At 37.9% G+C, this 19664-nt stretch overlaps 2 protein-coding genes and 1 non-coding gene across 4 annotated transcripts; 2 read left to right on the top strand and 1 right to left on the bottom strand.

Annotated features, from left to right (window-relative positions):
• Positions 1-1546: 1546 nt before the first annotated feature.
• Positions 1547-9546, top strand: LOC149017560 (kinesin-like protein). 2 transcript variants are annotated; one of them, XM_089151893.1, is made up of 7 exons: positions 1547-2315; positions 2484-2532; positions 2635-2686; positions 3981-4079; positions 4696-4862; positions 5163-5276; positions 8682-9546. In XM_089151893.1, the coding sequence occupies exons 1-7, from the start codon at positions 1939-1941 to the stop codon at positions 8832-8834; spliced, it is 1011 nt and encodes a 336-aa protein (XP_089008019.1). In that variant the 5' UTR covers positions 1547-1938; the 3' UTR covers positions 8835-9546. The 2 variants fall into 2 exon arrangements, with proteins under 2 accessions (XP_089008019.1, XP_089008021.1); XM_089151895.1 differs by lacking the exon at positions 3981-4079 and having other exon boundaries at positions 1549-2315; positions 5151-5276; positions 8682-9545.
• Positions 9547-11817: 2271 nt separating this feature from the next.
• On the top strand, positions 11818-14388 carry LOC149017559 (thaumatin-like protein 1). Its single transcript, XM_089151896.1, has 3 exons — positions 11818-12122; positions 12243-12930; positions 13484-14388. The coding sequence occupies exons 1-3, from the start codon at positions 12059-12061 to the stop codon at positions 13671-13673; spliced, it is 942 nt and encodes a 313-aa protein (XP_089008022.1). The 5' UTR covers positions 11818-12058; the 3' UTR covers positions 13674-14388.
• A 5192-nt stretch (positions 14389-19580) lies between these two features.
• On the bottom strand, positions 19581-19664 carry TRNAL-CAA (transfer RNA leucine (anticodon CAA)). Its single transcript has one exon. It is a non-coding gene; the product is annotated as a tRNA-Leu (tRNA).

Raw genomic sequence — 19664 nt, 5'->3', positions numbered from 1 at the left:
AGGAAAATTTGTGTACAATGAAAAATGGCAGGGATTATCTGCCTTGTCTATCAAATCCAGGGTAATCAGGTTACTTAGGATGCTAAGCAATGACCCAGGTACATTGGATTGGATAGTTACAAATTCATATGTTAATTCCTTTATTCAGTTATTGTTGAGAATCGAAGGCTCTTACAATCAAATTGGAACAGGAGATGGCTTTCATCGTTGGAGCTAGATATGGGTTTTGCATCCAATTATGGCTTCTAAGTTCTTGTCTATTACATTCAATGAATCAACGATTGAAATTCTCATTTATTCTCTAAGTATATATATATATCAAGCACGCTAGTCGCAGAATGATAAAACCAGGCCAAGAGGTATATCTGTGTCTGTCCACACCCTCAGCCAAAGCTCCTAGCCTCCAAATGCCTGATAGCTGGAGTCTCAAATTGTGATTCGTGACATTTTCCAAATCCAATGATTTTGATTTCTTTGGCCTTTGTAATCATAGACAATGAATCTAGAAAATCTCATGTGTTGCAACACCGAATCTGTGTGGGTTCTTATCCAGGTCCCCTCAAATAATGAATGAGCTGACAAAGAAGGTTTAAACACACACACAAAAAGGGGTAAAAGGGGTTTCTGGGCCATTTCTAGACTAATTAAGTTGAAACCCAAATCGAATCCCGCATTTTTCTGGGTGTTCCTTGTTGGATTTTGGATCGTTTTTGCATCGATTATGGCTTCCAAGCTCTTGTCTATTACATTTAGGTAATCGATGATTGCAAATGTCATTTATTCTCAATTATATCATGTAGTGAAACATACTTGTTGCAGGTTAGTGACATCCTCTGTTGTTAAAACCAACTATGTCTATCTTTTTTTTGTTGTGGACAGAATTTCTTACCATTATCCGAGTAGTAGGATGACCTCTTCAAAGCCTCTTACACGCTCCCTGAGTAGTTGGATGAGCTGCACTCAAAATGAGGGTTAGAGTGGCCTAACCTGGGGTAGGTTTGGAAACCATCTGTGACGATCAAGTTATTCTAGACACAACAATGAAGGTTCTGTGAGGGGTTCTCATAGCGTAAGCAATAGTAATAAATAGTTCTTCATACCTTGCGGGAGTCCCATGAGTTGGGTTTATATTGAGGTTACTTCCAGGCAGTTATTTCGTGAATTTCATCCACTTAGTGAGACATGACACAAGTTTCCTTTGGAAGCACGCTCTCACTCTTTGGCAATTCCCATATTGGATTCTAATTGAGCCGTTACTCTAAGGTCATTCCCCCATGCCTTGCAATGGGGGTACAAAGTGGTTACTTCTATAACTGGCCCCTTTGACTTAGGCTTTCCAGACTTGTGTTCTTCGCAATGGAGGTTCTTCAGTTTTTCATTTTTTTTTCCTAACTTAGTCAAGGCCTAACACAACCCTAAGAGTTCTTTACCACTACACTCAGTTTGTCCACACCCCAAAGCCCCTAACCTCCAAATGCCTAACAATTGGACACTCAGTCCCTTTGCCTCTTTTTTTTTTTTTTTTTTTTTTGGGTAAAGACTCAATCCCTCTGCTAAGAGTAGTTTTTGTTTACTGCCATGTAGGTATCTCTCTTGCATGAGTATCAGGTCGTGATGTTTTTTGCCTTTGTAATCCCAGAAGTTAGATGTAAAAAATGTCGCGTATCGTGATACGAGACCGGCGTTAGTTTTTAACCCTAAAAACATTAAATTAGTTGACAAAGGAGGTTAACAAAAACAAAAGAAAAGGGTTCCTGAGCCATTTCTAAACTAAGTTGAAACCCAAATCCAGACCAGCATTATTCTCAATGCGAGGCCCAGGTCCAAGTCTCGTCTGTGGTTTGTGGTTCGTCAGGCCTGCAGCCTCTCTTGTTTGAGAATTGAAATTCTATCTAAATTGTTCAGAGAGACCACCGCAGAGAAGACACATCAGAGAAGATGGTTCAGGTAATACGGCCTTTGAGTTTGAAGCACCGGCCGTTTGTTAGACTCCAGCAGCACTACAACCGTTGCTACTGTCAAACGCTTAGACATCTCATCCTCCCTCCATTGCCCTCCTTTAGACCCAGTCTCTTGCAGCAGCAGCAGCTCTTCTTTGCTACACTTCCTTCCTCCCGTCGCAACTTTGGATTACAATCACACGGCTTACGATTGCCGGAAGCCGGACAAACAGATGAATTCGAGGAAGGCGTCAGTGACTCGTATGACCTGAATCAGAAGAGTCGCAACGAGAAGAAGCGAGAGGCTCGCCGCGCCGTTCGATGGGGAATGGAGCTCGCCAACTTCTCTACTCCTCAAATCAAACAAATTTTAAGGTACCCAATTCCAAGCACTGTACAATTACTTCATTTTGTCTTCAATGTGTAATTTGCACTCGTCGGTGACTGTTCTATTATTTCTTTCTTTCGCTGCTTTCCCTTTTGGTGGATGAACAAAAATAACTTACTTTTATATGTTACTTGTTCATGTATTGGTGAACGCAGAGTGGCCTCCCTCGACCGAGAGGTTTTCGATGCTCTCATGTTAGTCAAGGTCCTATATGCTTATAATTCTTCTGTTTCTTTTGTGTAATTTGATGTTTTGTGACTCTTTCTCTGACTTGTTATGTTATTTCATCCTCTTCTTTTCATCCAGAGGTTTGGGCCCGATGTCCGGGAAGGAAAACGAAGACAGTTTAATTATATAGGTTAGTAAAATTTGCCTTTTTATTCAAATGAAGTTATATGCTTTCTTCATTAAATTGTAGAATCTGTGTTAGCCGACCCCATCTAGTTGGGACAAGGATTGTTGTTGTTGTAAACTCTATTCTTACTTAAATGTTCCGTTGTCCTTAACTTCAGTCTGCCTAGGAGGAAATTGTATCTTGTCTACTAGTAAAATTATACACCTAGTGAGGTCTGGGTTACTGAAAAACTTTGGGGGTAGGGATAGAGGTAAATAAGCCATTTAAAGTTAGCTCACAAAATGTGGATTCTGGTTTTAGCCAAAAAAAATGTGAACTCTGGGTGTGGTCAAATGAACTTTTTATAAGCAGAGAGGATTGCTCGTGCCAATAAATTTGATTTTTTGGTCAATCTACAGTGAAGATATAAAATACTGGTTGGAGACACTATAGTGAACGGATTTGCCTTTATGAAATGGGATAAGGGGATCAAACTTCAAACATCCAAGTCCAACATTTTACTGCCGGCCCTCCTTATATTTTCTCTATTGCCAGCAGTTGGATCTGTAATGGGTTCTTTTACTGGCTTAGTCTTTTTTTCCTAGGACTTGTTTGTCCATTCACTCATAGTGGTCACAGGGAAAAAAATCTCAAATGGCAGACTGCAAGCCTTCTCTAGACATCAGGCAAGAGGAACCAGAGATGATTGATTTCTAAGTTGCGGTTGATTGCCTTATCCATGGAGATGTAGGCACATTGGACAGTCAATGCATTCTTCTACAGATTGAAATATCTAGCCTCCAGATATTATGTATTATATAGGTATCCCCTCCCTTCAAAACCCCCTCCCCCTGCTCCACAACCAGTCTAAAAGGGGGGTGGGGGAACAACAACAACAATTTGATGATAAACCAAAAAACTAGTGCAGCAGACCTCCTTTCAAAATATTCTGACAATCAGAGAACGTTTTACCTAGTTAAATTCCATTCCACAGGGAAGGACTCTTGTAGATGTAGTCATTACAAGTTCTTTCCTCTCTTTCAGCAACATCATAATTGGAATTTTAGTCAAATAGAAAGTACTAGTTTCCATACACTAGTGAAATCTGTATTGGGCAAACAATCAGATACTATGTGAACAGTTCACATGTAATGTAAATCTCGTTTCTTCCCCATTTTCAGTTCACATTTCTCAATTATATTGTGCTTTAAACATAAGAAGCTTCTTTATGTTTTTATTTTTTTATGATTGATTATTTCATGTCCAGAAACTATCTCGGATTTTTAACTTGTTGACCCCTGAAACCAGGGTTGTCTAGGCAGATTCTTGGTGACAAGGAGTCCATTGAGGTCCAACCAGTTCCTTATGTGCCAAGGAGCCCTGACCCAGAACCTGATGATCTTGCCCACTAAATCTTGTAAATTCTTATGATTTCTTGTCTCTAGCCCTCATCCCTTGTATTCTTTTTAGTCTCCTTTCACTTCCCTCTGTGTTTTGTAGTCTGTATTTTGACCTTTATTTCCATAAATTATGAACATATGTACATGTGTAAAATGACCAATACCTGAAAATATGGTTTGGGATGCTGGCGCTTGACTTGGGTGCCATTGCCTCGCCAAGGTGTCAAGTAGCATCAAGGTGGTTGCCCGCCACCGCCTTGTTTACCCTGGCACCATGACAATTGTGAATGAGACGACTATTCAATAATTGTATGCAGAAGATGATAAATTTATTTTGTAAATGACTAAAGATATGGCTTTCTATTTTTAGACCTTTTTTGCCTCTGTAGCTCAAAATGGATGAGCATCACCCATTCAGAGAATTTGGTCCCAAACTTATTCTGAACTGTCTGCCTGTGTATATTGCCTTATTCCTGGCAACTGGATTGACATTTTGAATTGTTCCCCTTTGGTTGCCTTCGGGACCTTGGCTATGTATCCTAAGAGAACCCATTTCTTAAGGATTTTACATGGCTTCCTTTTATTTTATTTCCTTGTGTGTTTAACCCAATAAATTATTGTTGCGTGTGTCAGGGAGATTGTTACGGAAGGTGCAACCTGAATTGATGGATGCTTTAATTCAAGCCTCAAAAGATGGTGACCAGAGTAAGCTGCAGGCTTTATCTGGTACAGGGTTATCAATTGTTGAAAAGGAAGATGAGGAAGAGTGGGAAGAAGATGATGTTGAGGAGGAAGTGGAGGTATATTACAATTGTTAAATATAGGGTTAAATGAAAATTTATCTAAAAACCAATTACCTGATGAGGGGGGGTTGGTCTTGTTGTCTTGTTGCTTATTAGGGATGTAGAATGTAATAAAAGTTACTAGGTTCCCAGCCTAAAGCACAGCAATGTCCATCTCCTTCCAACACCCAAGTGTGTAAAAAAAGATGGAAAATTATATGTATTGGCACACAAATAGGCAACTTTTTGTGAAGTTTGTTGGATAATATTGCCCAGAGAAAATGTGGAATATTCACATGGAGTAAGTATTCCATGCAGGGGAGCCCCATTAATATTGATGTTGCGACAAGATGGTTTGAAGGCCTCGTTGAGAAGGACTCTGACATCACAAAAGAAGTTTATTCAGTTCACAGTGTGGAATTTGACCGCCAGGTAACCAAATGAATTATGGGCTTAAGTTCTAAATAATCCATTGAAGATTTTCACCAGTGATTTAACCTTCCTTTTGAACACTATTTTGTTCTATATTTTTGTCCTTCTGCATTGTTTTAGAAAACAAGAGAAAATACTTTTGTTAAAGGAGGTAAACTTTTCCATTTTTGGCTTGCATTTTATATTGTTTGGTGTATGCTTTCTTAAGATCTATTTTGTACTCTGATATTTCTGATTACATGTTGGCAAATTTTGTCTTCTAATTTTCTGCTAGAGTTAGCAAACAACCGATGCTGGAGTTTAGCAGAACCTAATCTCAGTTATGTTTAGGAATTAATTTTTTTTTGAACATTTAAAAGAAAAAAATTGATATTCTCTTATTATTTTGTTCTTGATAGTCATACATGAGTTAAAAGGCTTAGAGCTTTAGTTAATAGGCTGAGTCTAAGACAGGGTCAAACTCTCTTCTGGTTTCAAGGTAGGATTTGGACCTCTATTCTGAAAGAGATTATGTACCCATCAACTGAGGGAATTCTAACACTGTGGAGAAATGGCTGCCTCATATATTTTATGACTTTGGATAAAAAATGATTAGGATCGTTTAGGACAGTAGCACATCTTTGTTTCCCTGTAAGTTTTTACTGGGTTAGTAATTGTAAATTCAGGGATGTGACAAAAGAGTGCTTGTAGGTTAGGATCCACAATTTTAGGATTCACCCTTATGTTGAACTTTATTGAAGCCCAAACTTCCAAATGGGCAGTGGAGTGGGCTAAGTTAACGTGATAGGGGACTTAAATAGTATCATTGAGGCAGATGCATCTCTGGCCACCACAGCTGACATGGCGAACAGACCCTTACCTCTTCCATGTGGGGAAACAACTACAGCCACAGGGCCTCGCAGACAATCGACACGCATAGGAAGACTCCCTGCAAATTTAAAGGATTATTCCATGTGATTCCTTATAACGGAATTAGTTAGTGTCTTGGGATTGGTGGGATTATGATTGGGGATGACAGAATATCAGATCTCTTGTCTTACTCGTACCGGTATTTGCAGTCATCGATTTTTATAAGCTGATGTAATGAGCTAAGGAAAGAATGAAGAAGTTTTACCTTAATTCCCTCTCTCTCTGTTCTGTTCTCCCTCTTCCTCTTCCATCATTCCCTCTTATCCTCTGGTAATCACATAACAATCATACTGGAATTATTTCATCCTCGCCCAAGTAAGGGAATGATGCAGTGTATAGCATAGAAACAAAGAATTCTAGGAACTCTGATAAGCTGAAAATTATTATTCAAAAGTGGAATGTCCTTTACAAGATAACAGTGATGCCTATTTATAGCTAAGAAACCCTAAAAATATTAGGGAAAAATAAAACAATGCTAAAACGACTAAAATTAGGAATCTAAATCCAACTAGGAAACTAAAAGTGCCCCAAAAACCCACTAAATGATGAAATCTAGCGGTCAAAATGATGCCTATTGGGTAAACCCGGGTAGGGATGCTGTAGTGCTCGAAAAGCTGTTTATTTTGATGTGTTGTGGGTCCCGTAAGTCTTCCCGGATCAAAAGTTACGCCCGTTTCAAGGATTACTATAAAACCACATCAGGGAAGTAAGTCAAAAAAGTTAGTAGGAAGCGAAACTAGACTCTGAAAAATGACACTAGATTCTATTATTATGCTCTTGTCAGATTTGTGATTATGTTGAACTTTAACCTGGTTTTGAAGCTTCCTTTATTTCTTTTATATATATATATATTTATTTTTGTTTAATTTTGGGGTGAAACTGGACTGGTGGGATCGCTGTGGATTCTGTATCACCTCAACCTTAATCACATTGACACCTATCCATGTCTGCTAATTTTCTGGTTCTGAAACAATCGGTGAATCTTTAAGGTCTTTCTCTACCAGGGCAGAGTAGAACCCTGATTTCTGTATGTGTGAAAATTTGTTTTGCAGTGTAGATGAATAATTAGTGCCCTTCCACACTCATGGATTATGCCATCATGGCTTCATTTTCGTGATCATAGTTGTCATCATATTCATAATCATCGTTACCCATTGCATCATAGTTCCTTTCATCATTGTCATAGTCTCAATCTCAAAAATCTCAGTTTGCCAACATCACCATGGCTGTCATCCTTATTTGTTATCGTGCAATCTGTGACCCAAGGTGTTCATGGATGCTTGGACTCAAGGAGGCCAAGACTCCTGCCTACGTGACTAAAGTGGACATGGTTGTCAAGGCACTGTTGTCTGGGCAATGCCTTGAAAACTATGCTTATCATATTTCAATCATATTTATTATTAATTCAATGATCAGAATCATCAACCATCTGTATTTCACTACTCCAACCTGAATGTTTTGATATGAATAACAAATTAATCCATATTTTAGAAAGTGTGTATACAGCAAGGTTTTAAGGTTGCCCAGTTTGGGTTGGAATTGGCATATACAAACAACCAATTTTTTTTTCCAGCAGCTGATCTGCCCCCACCCTGCACCATTAAATAATGCACTTAGTCTTGATCTGGCAGTCCATAACTAGGCTGCCAATATTTGGCATGACCCGGATGAAGGTCAGGCTAGGCCAAATTTGGTGGAATGCTGGAATCTACTGTTTAATATGTGGAAGTTGTCCACATAATTCCTATGATTCTGTTAAATTTATTCGAATTCGAAGCTTACAATGTCTGGATGGTTCATTATAAGTCCATAGATGTTAAGTTATTATATGAATAGCCATTTCCGATTTCATAATAACTTGTGATAAAAAATAAAGAGGAAAAATGTAGGCAACTGGTTTTCCTATTACAAACTGTTGTTGGAAAGCATTCCAGCTGAAGGGACCAGTGCTGCCATGAGGATTACTTATTTGGTTATTCTAAGTTCTAACTATCAATTGCATGGGGAATGATCTTGGTAGGACACACTTTAAAATTTTGGGCCTCTGTTAATTGTTAGTGCTTTCCACTTGGTCTTCTGTATGGTTCTTGGAATATGGGCAGTCAATAAACAAAACAGAAAATTCCATATACATCCTTTAGAGTATGAAACTATTATGTGATGATGTGTCATGTTTACTATGTTTGAACCCCATTGATGCTGCAATGCGTTAAAAAGGTTGCTTTAGTTGGGATAATTCCCGACTACTCTAGTTGAATACTTGAATTTCTGCTCATTGAACAACAAATAATTAACACCTAGGTTTGGCATGACGAAATTTTTTGCCAAATTCAGACATTAAGGTGACCAATTCATTTATAATTAGACAAAATATATTGAGATAACTTCTTGCATAATAGCTTTACAAACATTTGTATGTATGTGGTTGTGTATCTTGATCTTTAATTAGCTCTTTTAGTTTTTAACTTTTAATTTGTATGGTGAGAACCTCTTCAGGAACTACGCAAACTTGTTAGGCAAGTACACACCATGCAAGAGCGCCTAGTAAGTGAAGAGAAAAAAGGAGACATTGAGATGGCGTTGGCTAAAGCAAAGAAGTCTCTGACTCGCTTCCTTCGGGATCTAGCAACGCAGTTGTCAACAGAGTAATATTGATTTCGCTCAGTCTATCAATTTTCAATTTTGTGGTGCGACTTAAGAGAAGGCAGAGAAGGGAGTCCTCAAATGGGTAAATTTCAGTTAAAGCAATAATTCGATCTTCCACTCGTTAAGCTTCTTCTTGTGCTTCGAATCTGGAATTTTTTCAGAAATTTATTGCAGGAGGGGATATTTCAACCTTAAATATATGTCTACCGTACTTTGTGAGATTGCAGCAAGTCATCCAACAAGTCATTCAAATCATATATACACTGTATAACCTGCAATAGATGGCATCTCAAGGAAAACTTTCAACTAGTCTTATTGAGAACTGCAAGACAGTGGTTATGATGTAAGAACAGAATTGATTCCAACTTGTTGATACTTAAAACATGTGGAGGTTCCTTGCAGATTAGTATTTCTTCTCCTTCAAGAAAAGAAGACAAAGTGTCCATGTCTGTTTCAGATGAACTGTTAATTCATATTTGGTGGTTGTTATATGAAGACAACGTTTATTCTCAGTGCCTCAGTTGAAACGTGTTAGCTTGCTCTCTGTTAAACTCTGAATGGTTCTCCAAGCGCTCTGTCTTGCTTGACCGCATCTTCAAAACTGTGTCTTTCTACGTTGGGTATACTTTTTCTGGTAATTAGAGTTGAATTAAAAAGTTACTTTGATAGCAAAACTCTTCCTTTTTGGGTATTAGCAATTGTCGCTATTAGTATTTTTTTTGGGTAGAATTGTCGCTATTAGTTGTGTCACTGTTTATGTTAAATCACTTTCTTATCTTTTATTTTCTCTGTTTCTTTCAAGTGTTTTTATTCACGTAACAATGATAGGTGGTATTTTTAAAAATCATAAAATCTAGAGTTGAAATCTCCGTGGATCAATACAAACCTTGGTTTCAAAAAGAGAACACGGAAAGAATTGTAAATTGTTTGGCAAAAACCCAAAAGAAATCAACACAACCAGAACAAGTGGAAGTCGATTCTTGTTTAGTGCACTTTTAATTTCTTCCTATCAAAACGTGCCAGTAATAATTTGCGTCATTTTTTTTTTCTGAATCTATCTGTAGCACGAGCACTATTTCTCCCTTTTAAGGATAACCAGTGTGAACTCGTATATATACTTAGAACAATTTACAGAGTTGTGAAATATTAGTGTCACTTTCAAAAGTTTCTTTTAAAGTAAATATTATTATTATTATTATTATTATTATTATTATTATTATTATTATTATTATTATTATATATTAAAATAAGGTAAAAGATAATTTAAAGAAAATCCCCATTCTTGTGGTGCTAGTACTGCTAATAAATGAAATTTGGAGTTAAAGACAAGGCGAGGGAGGCCAAATACAATCAAACAGAGAAAAGGACCCTTTCGACTTTCACCAAGACATGGACAGATGTGATGAGAAAAGCTCTTCCAGCATTTTAAATGTTTTTCTAATATGAAAAATATGTAAGAGGCCAAAGGTTGGTCCAATACGTAACTGCAACATTATCAAAGAGATTATCCTGGACCAGAAAACTTAATAGAACGTCAAAATATGTTTTACTTTTTTATATGTTAATAGAGAGTGTAATGTAGTAACTAATTCTCTTGTTAGTAAGGTTGTGTCTTTGATGTGCATGACTCTTTGGCATAATGATGTTCTATGGTTTCAGGATTACTATAATGTCGATGTCATGTATGGATCACGTTTTAATATATAGACATGTTTCTGAAAAGGAAAAATCTCACAGCAAAGCCTGGACCACAATACAATACAGTAGTACAAGTAGATTAAAGATGGCATTTTCAAGCTTCAAAGCTTTGAATTCTCGGCATGGGTCAAGGATTCTTCGGCCCTGGTCGGCTGTTTTTACGTTTGGTTCTAGTGTCTTCGTGCAAGCTGTGGATCATAATATCTGGTGACGAATTTCAGAGGCTTTTTGAAACGGAAGAAACTTCATGAAAATTCTTGTTGTTTCAAGATTTCTGATGGAGTGGACATTTAAAGTCATAACACGCAATCTAGCTAATCAGTTAAAAAACTTTTTTATAAATTGGATGGAATTGATTGATTGATTGATTGAACAATTCATTACCCCCTTATCCTATTCCCAAAGTACACATAGCAAATTAGGTAACTGGACTTAATCACTCACAGAGAATTTGATTCTGTCTCTCTCTCTTTCTGCCATTGTAGCAAGCAGCCCTTGCCCCTCGGCGGAAGGTGAGGAAGGTAAGGTGAGGAAGTGCAAGGAAGTCAGACATCACCCACTGAACCCAACTAAGATATTTTAATATGCAAATCTCAGGGTGACAACACTACAGCTTCTCTTGATTTTTGTTAATTAATGTCGGTGGATTGATTTTCTCATCAGTTGGACTTGGGAGAAGTAAAGAGTCAAACCTTCCTCATTAGATTGGTATCTGTCTGTTATGGCCATCTCTTTTTGGAACAAAATGACTACTCCAGATCCATTTTTACAACTCTCTTTTCCTAGTTTTCTCATCTTTAACTTTCCTACTAGTTGTTTACTTGATATGACAAAAGCTCTATAACTTACTTGTAAAATCAAAATCAAAATCAAAATCAAAAGCTTCATTCCTTATAGATTTTTCTTCCTTTCTTTCGAGAAAGGGAGAGTTTTCTTTTTTATGGTAAGCAGAGAAAGGGAGACTAATAAGCCATTATAGATTTGTTTCTAATGGGATATACAGGCATGCTACGTCTTTTTCTTCGAAATTGATTTTTCTCAAAACAGTTGGCATTCAGACAATTGGATTAGAGGATGATGACGTGGCACCCTCTGAGGGATGGACGATGCTCACAAGCAACACGGATGAGTAGCAGATCATTTGTCCCAAAAGAAAAAGAAAAAGAAAAAGAAAAACACAAAGAAAGGAAACAAAAAAAAAAAAAACACGATTCACCATTCACGATCCGTTTTATACATCGAAGTCGGCAACGCTAGTGCCGTTAATCGATGCATCTGCCGCCCCTTACGCAGTAGGGTCCGCAACCTCTCCGACACATTCACGAAAAATCTCAGGATTCTATAAATTCGCTCAGCCAACTCTTCTTCTTCCCCCCCTTCCTCTCTTCCCCCCTGGTACCTCACGGGTTCGTTTGGATTGGAATTAAGGGTTTTGGGAATCTACCACCTCCTCCTCTTTCTCATTCTCCTTCTAGCTTTTTCTTCTATACTGTTCTTCACCCCTTGCTTCTTCCCATTTCCCTGTTCCAATGTCCAGAGCCTCCTCATCGTCTTTCTCACTTGTTTTTTCGCTTATTCTTCTGTTCGTATCAGGTACGGATTATCAATTTGATCTTCTTGTGTTTATTCTACAATCAAATTCCTTGTCTTTTTGCAATTTGTGTTGGTTTTTCTGAATCTTGATTTATGTTTGATTTAATGGTGTTTCTGCAGGAATATATTCGGCTTCTTTCACTCTCAGTAACAACTGCGGATACACAGTATGGCCTGGTATTCTCTCCGGTGCCGGAACAGCGGCGCTGTCTTCCACGGGCTTCGCTCTTGAAAAGGGCGACTCTAAGACACTTACCGTACCGGTCGGTTGGTCCGGCAGGTTATGGGGACGGACTCTATGTAGCGAAGATTCTTCCGGAAAGTTCTCGTGCGTCACTGGTGATTGTGGTTCCGGGAAGATGGAGTGTGTTGGAGGAGGGGCTGCGCCACCAGCAACCCTGGCGGAGTTCACTCTCGACGGTGCCGGAGGCCTCGACTTCTATGACGTGAGCTTGGTGGATGGCTATAACCTGCCTATGCTAATTGAACCCCAAGGAGGCAGCGGTGGGAATTGCAGTGTGACAGGGTGCATGGTGAACCTCAACACCGCGTGCCCGACGGAGCTCAAGGTCACAACCACCGATACCAGCGGGAACGTCGCGTGCAAAAGCGCGTGTGAGGCTTTTGGCGATCCACAATACTGCTGCAGCGGCGCGTACGGGAACCCTAACACGTGCAAGCCATCTTCTTTCTCGGAATTCTTTAAGAACGCGTGTCCTCGCGCGTACAGCTACGCTTACGACGACGGCACCAGCACTTTCACCTGCGCTAACGCCGACTATCTTATCACATTTTGCCCCTCCAACAGGTCAGTTACAGTTGCTAATCAGTAACATATAAATACTGTATTGGTATTATAGGAGATAATGAGGGTAGTTTGGTCTTTACCGTTTTTACTCCACTAACGGTTCAAAATAATACTAGAAACCGTTTAAGTCACGCTGAAGTGAAGTGAAGTGCCCAATTATCAAGAAAAGAAAAAGATAAAATATTTATGGAATGTATAGCATTTTCAGTGGATGCGTAAGGTAGACGTGATTTTCAAAGAAAAGGTGAAGCGCATGTGCAATCGCCCCCATTTGGTTCGAAACCGCGGGGTGGGTGGCCCATGGATGTCCTTGTCATGGAATTCTCCGTGGTCGCATGTATCAGATATAGTTATTAGTGAGTGGGGGTTGCACTCAAAAGCCTTCTACTCTCATCCGCAGATTCTAATAGTGTTATTCAGGTTTAGAAGATCAATAGCAAGGGCCAAGAGGAAGTGGTCGTTGTGTGTGCATGTTATGTGTTTGTGGTTTTTCCCCTGAGAATTTAGTATGGTTTTTTAATGATGGTGTATTGGTTTATCTTTTTGGATGCAGCCGTTCGTCGTCGGCGGGGAAAAACCCAGAACCGACGGAGGTAAATGCAGGAATGATATTTTTGGGTGGTCCATACTTGAATGGAGCATCATCATCATCATCATTGCTAGCGAATGGAAAAGGAGGACTGGTTATTGGCATATCTGTTTTAGTGGCAATTGGGCGGATGTGGCAGCAGCAGCTCTTCTAGCTTATCCTTTCATAAGATGCTTGCAACCAATACATACGTAATCCCTAAAAGCAACCGAGCGACACTAGCGGACCCCAAAGGTCCTACACTTAAACAATTGCGTTTTTATTTCCATCCGTCAGTCACTACTGTTCTGGACCTAACTACCTCAGATGGCCTTTGCGGGTGGGTGTGACAGAGATTTGAACGGGATCGTGGAAGTGGAACGTTGGGCCCTGTTTCCACTAACATTGACAAGAAAGAAAATTTAAAGAAATCATCTGCAGCTGCCGCGTTCCTCCTATCCACTTGGTATCTATCTCAAAAGCGAAAAAGTGAAATCTGTTTTTTCATGTAATCTTTGGGAAACTTCTTTGAAGAGACAAGGGTGGGGTTGGCAGTGAGATGATAGCTATTCAATTGCTCTTTAGTCGTAGAGATGATAAGGGTACTACTGCTGAAGGAAAGAAATAAATCTTCCTGTATCTTTTCATTTTTGGCATTTTAAGTGAGGGGGAGATATGGGTCCAATACCTGCATAATGCACCCAAGTTGGGTATTACTTAATAAATTTTTCTTGACTGGTTGGGAATTTTTTTCCTTTTTCTTTTTCTCTTCAACTAATTTGTAATTACAATGCTATTCCATCCACCTATCTGGCTATAATTCAAGAAAAAAATGAATTTTGTTTGCTTCCCACGGTTCAGTTTATATGTTTCTAGTTGCATATGCGTGGGAAAGAATTTCTTTATTGTAGTAAGTTACATCGGATGGCCTCCAAGTTTCGACAATGGGTTTACCCAAAAAAACAAAAAAAAATGGGGTTTTTGGCCATGTTTATACATGAGTCTTTATCAACTCTGTTACTCAAGGTTGTATGAAAATACAAGATGATTGAATAATACAAAGTTGGACCTAAACTAATCCGAATCATTTTATTCTTTTGTTTTTCTGGGCGAATTATAGGGAAATTTGGAAGGATTCTTTTTTTTCCAAAACATGAATATGGAGGACGAAAATGAAGAATCATCTTTTATGTCACGGATGAGTCATGACCGACCATCCATTGTAATGCTCACACGTAGCGTCTCCTCTTTTGTGATACGGATTCTCTGCTATCTCTTCATTTGTCTTCTCCTTGCACACCGGCCACTGTGTTAATTGTTGGTGACACCTGGCACGCAGTGAGCAAATGATGCTGTTGGATTTTTTTTTTTTTTGTTGGTAATGAATGCTGCTGTTGGATTCTGATTTAATTGAAGGGGATAAAAATAAAGACTGAATCGTTATATTTACATGGTCTATTTCTATGTATTAGGGGTTGAGTTCCCCCTGAGCTCAAACAAGGTTTAATTGGATCAAAATTTTGATTTTAAAGGTGGGTTAGAGTCAACTATGAATGATTCAGATTAAGATCAACATTCAGCGTTTGATTTTCGAAATTTAATTACATTGACGTGTTTCTATCAATGTCGTATTTATATTTGGACATCAACTAAATGGATACCATATTTTGAAGAGTGGTCCAAAGGCTCTTACTCCTACCACCCTTAGTGCTTTATTTTGATGGCGACACTGGTGGTGGTACCAAGTTGTCAACCTTTGCAAATCATGTCTCTTAATATATTTTTTTAAGATTAAAATAAATAAATAAAATGAGCCATAAACTTATGGCAATTAAATCAATTAATAGTGTTATTAACAAAGTAAAGGCTAATTAGGTTATGAAAAAGGCTATGGCTCATGTTTTTCCACACTAATGAACCTCTCTCTCATATTCAGGTCTTGTCAAGGAAGCTGTTGGGTGGTTGGTCATTTGGCCAACTTCCATATTACTTAATCCAGTGCAATAAAATGAAATGTTTTATTATATTATAATTATAAAAATGCTTTTAGTTAAATGGAAATGAAAACAAAATAACATATATTTTTTAAAACTGAAATCACATCAATGAGACGTCGTTTGTTCAATCCTTTATTATATGATAAGCTCCAAGGATAAATTGTCAAATTTCCTTTTTGAATGTCTTTTGCAAGAAAATGAGACGAGAGCCAATAATAGGGTTTTTATCTCCAAAGGTTGAAAGGTTGTTTCCAAATATAAATGCTTTTGATAAGGGAGGAGAGTTGAAGATTGGCAATTGGCAGCAGGGAGAAGAGTGAGTGATCAAATACAAGCCCAATTCAAAGGCCTAGCCCACATAACCCCTGAAATACTGGTGAAGCTTTTTATGTTTTTTTTTTTTAAATTAATTTTAAATTATTTTTATTTTGTTTTATTCTTAAATTTTAATATAGATGGATGATGTTGGAGGGATTTCAGAAATACTTTGAAATTGACATCCTTGTCAATTAATAAACTATAGCTTTTTAATCGTCATAGTTACTGCGCGTAATCTCCTCTTCACACGCAAAAATACAAGAATGCTTACCAAAGAGATGATCAAAGAAAGGCCCTTTCTTCATTTCTGTCTATTTCTCTAGTTAAAGAAACTTGCACAGTATCTGGTTTCTCTCCTTTAACCTCTTTTTCAACCCAATTGATCTTCAATCTATACATTAATATCAATCAATAAAGCTCATGAAGTCATACAAATCAAACCTCAGCCACAAATCTCATTTTCATGCCCCTAGCTCTCATAACCGAATGAACTAACAAACCACTTGCTGCCATCTTATACAGTTGGCGGGTATAGAGTAGTAGGTGTTCTTTTTGTCAATAAAGGGTAAGAAATTGTTGTTTGGTCGTATAATGCGCCAACATATGATGAGCATTTAATTGAATGAGACTTCTAATGATAGTTTTAGGCGGGCGGACATGTATCTTAGTCAAGAAAGCTTACAATCAATTAGCATTCGATCTTTTCTCCAAATATAAATCAAGATAAAAGATTAAAGCAAATTAATTTGCTTTCCAGAAGATGTGTTCAATATATATGATCATTTAATCACTATGGTTAGTTGGTGGTGACGCGAATCTTTAATAAAAAGGAAGAAGAAGAAGCTAGGCAAAGGGAAAAAGAGGGCAAAGATAGCCGAATGAGGTGATGGTTGTTGCAAAGAAAAGGGTAAGAAAACGAAATCTTATCTTATCTAATCTTACATGATTAGCTTTACACGACACAAAAGTACCACTAGGGAGAGGAAATAAAGGAGAGCTCCCAAGTCTCCTTATTTGATAAGTTGTCCAAAACCTTCACATCTGGAATGAGAATCTCTCTACGTGTTCTAAGTTTTTAACTCAAAAAGACTATGTAATTTAGAGAGAAGGAACTATGGTATTGATCTATGCATTGGTTTGATTATGAGTTTCTGGTTTGATTATGAGTAGGGAATGATTCTGTAGAAGGAGAATATATCTAACAAGATTAAAAGGAACAAACCAGAAAATGAAGTATGGAAAGCCAGAGGGACCAATGGAGGCAGTAGGTAGTTGATGGGTATGGTTTAGTTTTTAAGCAAAGTTCATAAAAAAGACAACAACTGCTACTAGCTCTTTTGGATTAAAGATTTAAAGGCTAACATATATAACAGGTGGATGAGGAGCCTTTAAATAAGGCTTTTACACATCATCAGACCATCCAAGCATGTGGGAATGAGTCAATCCAAACGTACGTAGTGGGTGAGTCGTGCATGCATGCATTGGGTCTTTCTTCCAATTTCATCTTCTTAGGTGTTGGAAGTGGTTTGATTGGATTTTGTCTTACCAGCTTCAATCTTCATTAATCTATCACTTTTGAATGACTTTAAATCCTTAAATTCTTCACTCTCACATCTTTGTGGGGATCTCCCACCTGCATATATAATTAAGCCTTCCAAAAGGTCACATGTCATACACATTGATTACGGTTTTCTTTCATCTGAAGGTTTGCAGGATAGACCGAGTCTAGATCCTCTACTCCTGCAGGTAGACGATTGTGCTCTCCAGGTAAAGAACAGACTAAAGATAAAATAGAAATGTGAAGAGTCTATCCATTTTGCCAGTCCTCCATAAGTACCTTAATTAACCTTTGATTTCTTTTTCGACCCAATTGTTCTTTAATGCAGCCATTCGTAGTATTAATAAGATCATGAAGTCATGTAAATCCCCCTTATCAAACCTCAGCCACATATCTTACTTTCATGACCTCTTAAAGAGTTAATTTAGCTAGCAAACCACCAGCCATTCTACTTGACAAATAATATAAAAACATGATTGTTTATAGTAGTTTAGTATGTATTCTTTCGTCAAATTAAATACAAAAAGCAAGAGATAATTGTCTAGTTATATAGTAATGTATGTCATCATGACATCTCATACAGACCTGTGTCTTAACATAAACGCCACGCAATAGATTGGCTTAAAACCCACAAGGAGGTTTTCTCTAAAATATAAGTTAAGAAGTCAAAAACTTAGCTATAAACGAACTTGCATTGCAGAAGTCTTCCATTTGCTCTGTTAAGCAATAAAATTAGTTGGTGTTGACGCAAATCTTTAATAAAGAGCGAGATGGAAGAGACAAAAAACAAAGGCAAAGTAAAAGAAAGAAAAAAGAAGGAAGGAATGGCCGAATGAGGTAATAGTTGTTAAAATGAAAGGGGTTTAGGAAATAAAATCTTATCTTATCTTATCCATGCCACATGAATTGCTAGCTTTACACGACATTTAGCCATCAATCGAACGTACAAAAATTAAGATATAGTTAAAGAAGTATCACTACAGAGATATTGATTCACGCATGTGATCGATGAAAAAGAAACAAAGAAGGTGGTGTCGCAGACAAGCTTTGCTTGGGATTCTGGAGATTTTCACTACTATCATCAAAACCCTTTCGAGAATGAAGTGTGGAAAACCAAAGGGGCTTGATGGTTGCAGTTGGTAGTTGATGGTAACTTATTACAGAGATTTATATATAAATTTCTGAGAAGTTCATAAAGACAAACACACCTGCAACTAGGCCGGTATGGATTAAAAGAGTTAAAAAGGATACACAGTTGCAGATGACTGTTAACAAAGGCATTTACGCATCAACACTCACCAGATCATCCAAGGATGTGGGAGTGAATGTACCCAAAGGTCCCAAACGTAGTGGGTTGCTCGTGCATATATGCATGCATGCTTGCTTTGGGTTGTCCGGCCCTTATTTCTTTTTCTTCTCTAGCTTTCCATTGATTTGGGACTTGTTTCAATTTCTTTTTCTTAAATCTTAGTGGCTTTATTGGATTTGGTCTCACCTTAGTTGGCTTTGGACCAGCTTCAATCTTCAATTTCCCACTTTTGAATGAATTTAAATCCTTTACATTCTTCACTTTCATATTTTATGGAGAAGCAGCTAAGAAACCTCTCTCCCTACTCAAAGGGGTTTCCATTTTCCAAAGTTTTATTACCACTTTTTAATGACTTTAAACCCTTACATTCTTCACTTTCATACATTTATGGAGGAGCTAAGAAACCTTTCCTCCTACTCAAAGGGGTTTCCGTCTTTCCCAAGTTTTATTAGAGCATTATTGTTGTTCTTTCTCTGCACTAGTGCTATAGCTTCCATAGATATTGGAGTTATCGTGCGAGTGACCAATACTCATCTAACTGCTGCAAAAAGTAATTAATGCATAATTATATCTGATGCAGCCAAGTTTGAGGCTGGAATATCACTGCACCACATTTGGCAATTAGTGCAAATCTGAACTCTTACCTACTATATCTTTGTTTGCTATTTGCAAATCTCAACTGCATGTGATCTTGGATTCTATAGCATTCAAAGATCAATCACCCAAAAAAAGATAGAAGGCCATCATCAGTATCAGTTTTTAGGTAAAGGCCATCAATATCAGTACAGGAAGAAGACCTCAGCATTTAAGAATATATTTGCAAATCTAAACTATAAGTCATTGGGTTTTATAGCATTCAAGATTGTAGGTCATCAAACCACAAAAATTAAATAAAATAACTGTCAGAAGTGGGATTTGAACCCACGCCCTCTCACGAGGACCAGAACTTGAGTCTGGCGCCTTAGACCACTCGGCCATCCTGAC

Source organism: Hakea prostrata, chromosome 4 (genome assembly GCF_041222555.1).
Source record: "Hakea prostrata isolate BN-2017 chromosome 4, UWA_Hpros_2, whole genome shotgun sequence".
Lineage (NCBI taxonomy): Eukaryota > Viridiplantae > Streptophyta > Magnoliopsida > Proteales > Proteaceae > Hakea > Hakea prostrata.
Note: the sequence above shows the minus strand (reverse complement) of the source record. Positions and strands in the feature narration are given on the sequence as shown.

Bases quoted from the DNA above. Each gene is read 5' to 3' on its own strand.
- LOC149017560 (XM_089151893.1), top strand. From the start codon at position 1,939: ATGGTTCAGGTAATACGGCCTTTGAGTTTGAAGCACCGGCCGTTTGTT. The intron at 2,687-3,980 runs GTTAGTAAAATT...AGGGTTGTCTAG, and splicing joins AAGACAGTTTAATTATATAG to GCAGATTCTTGGTGACAAGG. The intron at 5,277-8,681 runs GTAACCAAATGA...GAACCTCTTCAG, and splicing joins GTGTGGAATTTGACCGCCAG to GAACTACGCAAACTTGTTAG.
- LOC149017559 (XM_089151896.1), top strand. From the start codon at position 12,059: ATGTCCAGAGCCTCCTCATCGTCTTTCTCACTTGTTTTTTCGCTTATT. The intron at 12,123-12,242 runs GTACGGATTATC...GTGTTTCTGCAG, and splicing joins TATTCTTCTGTTCGTATCAG to GAATATATTCGGCTTCTTTC. The intron at 12,931-13,483 runs GTCAGTTACAGT...TTTTGGATGCAG, and splicing joins ACATTTTGCCCCTCCAACAG to CCGTTCGTCGTCGGCGGGGA.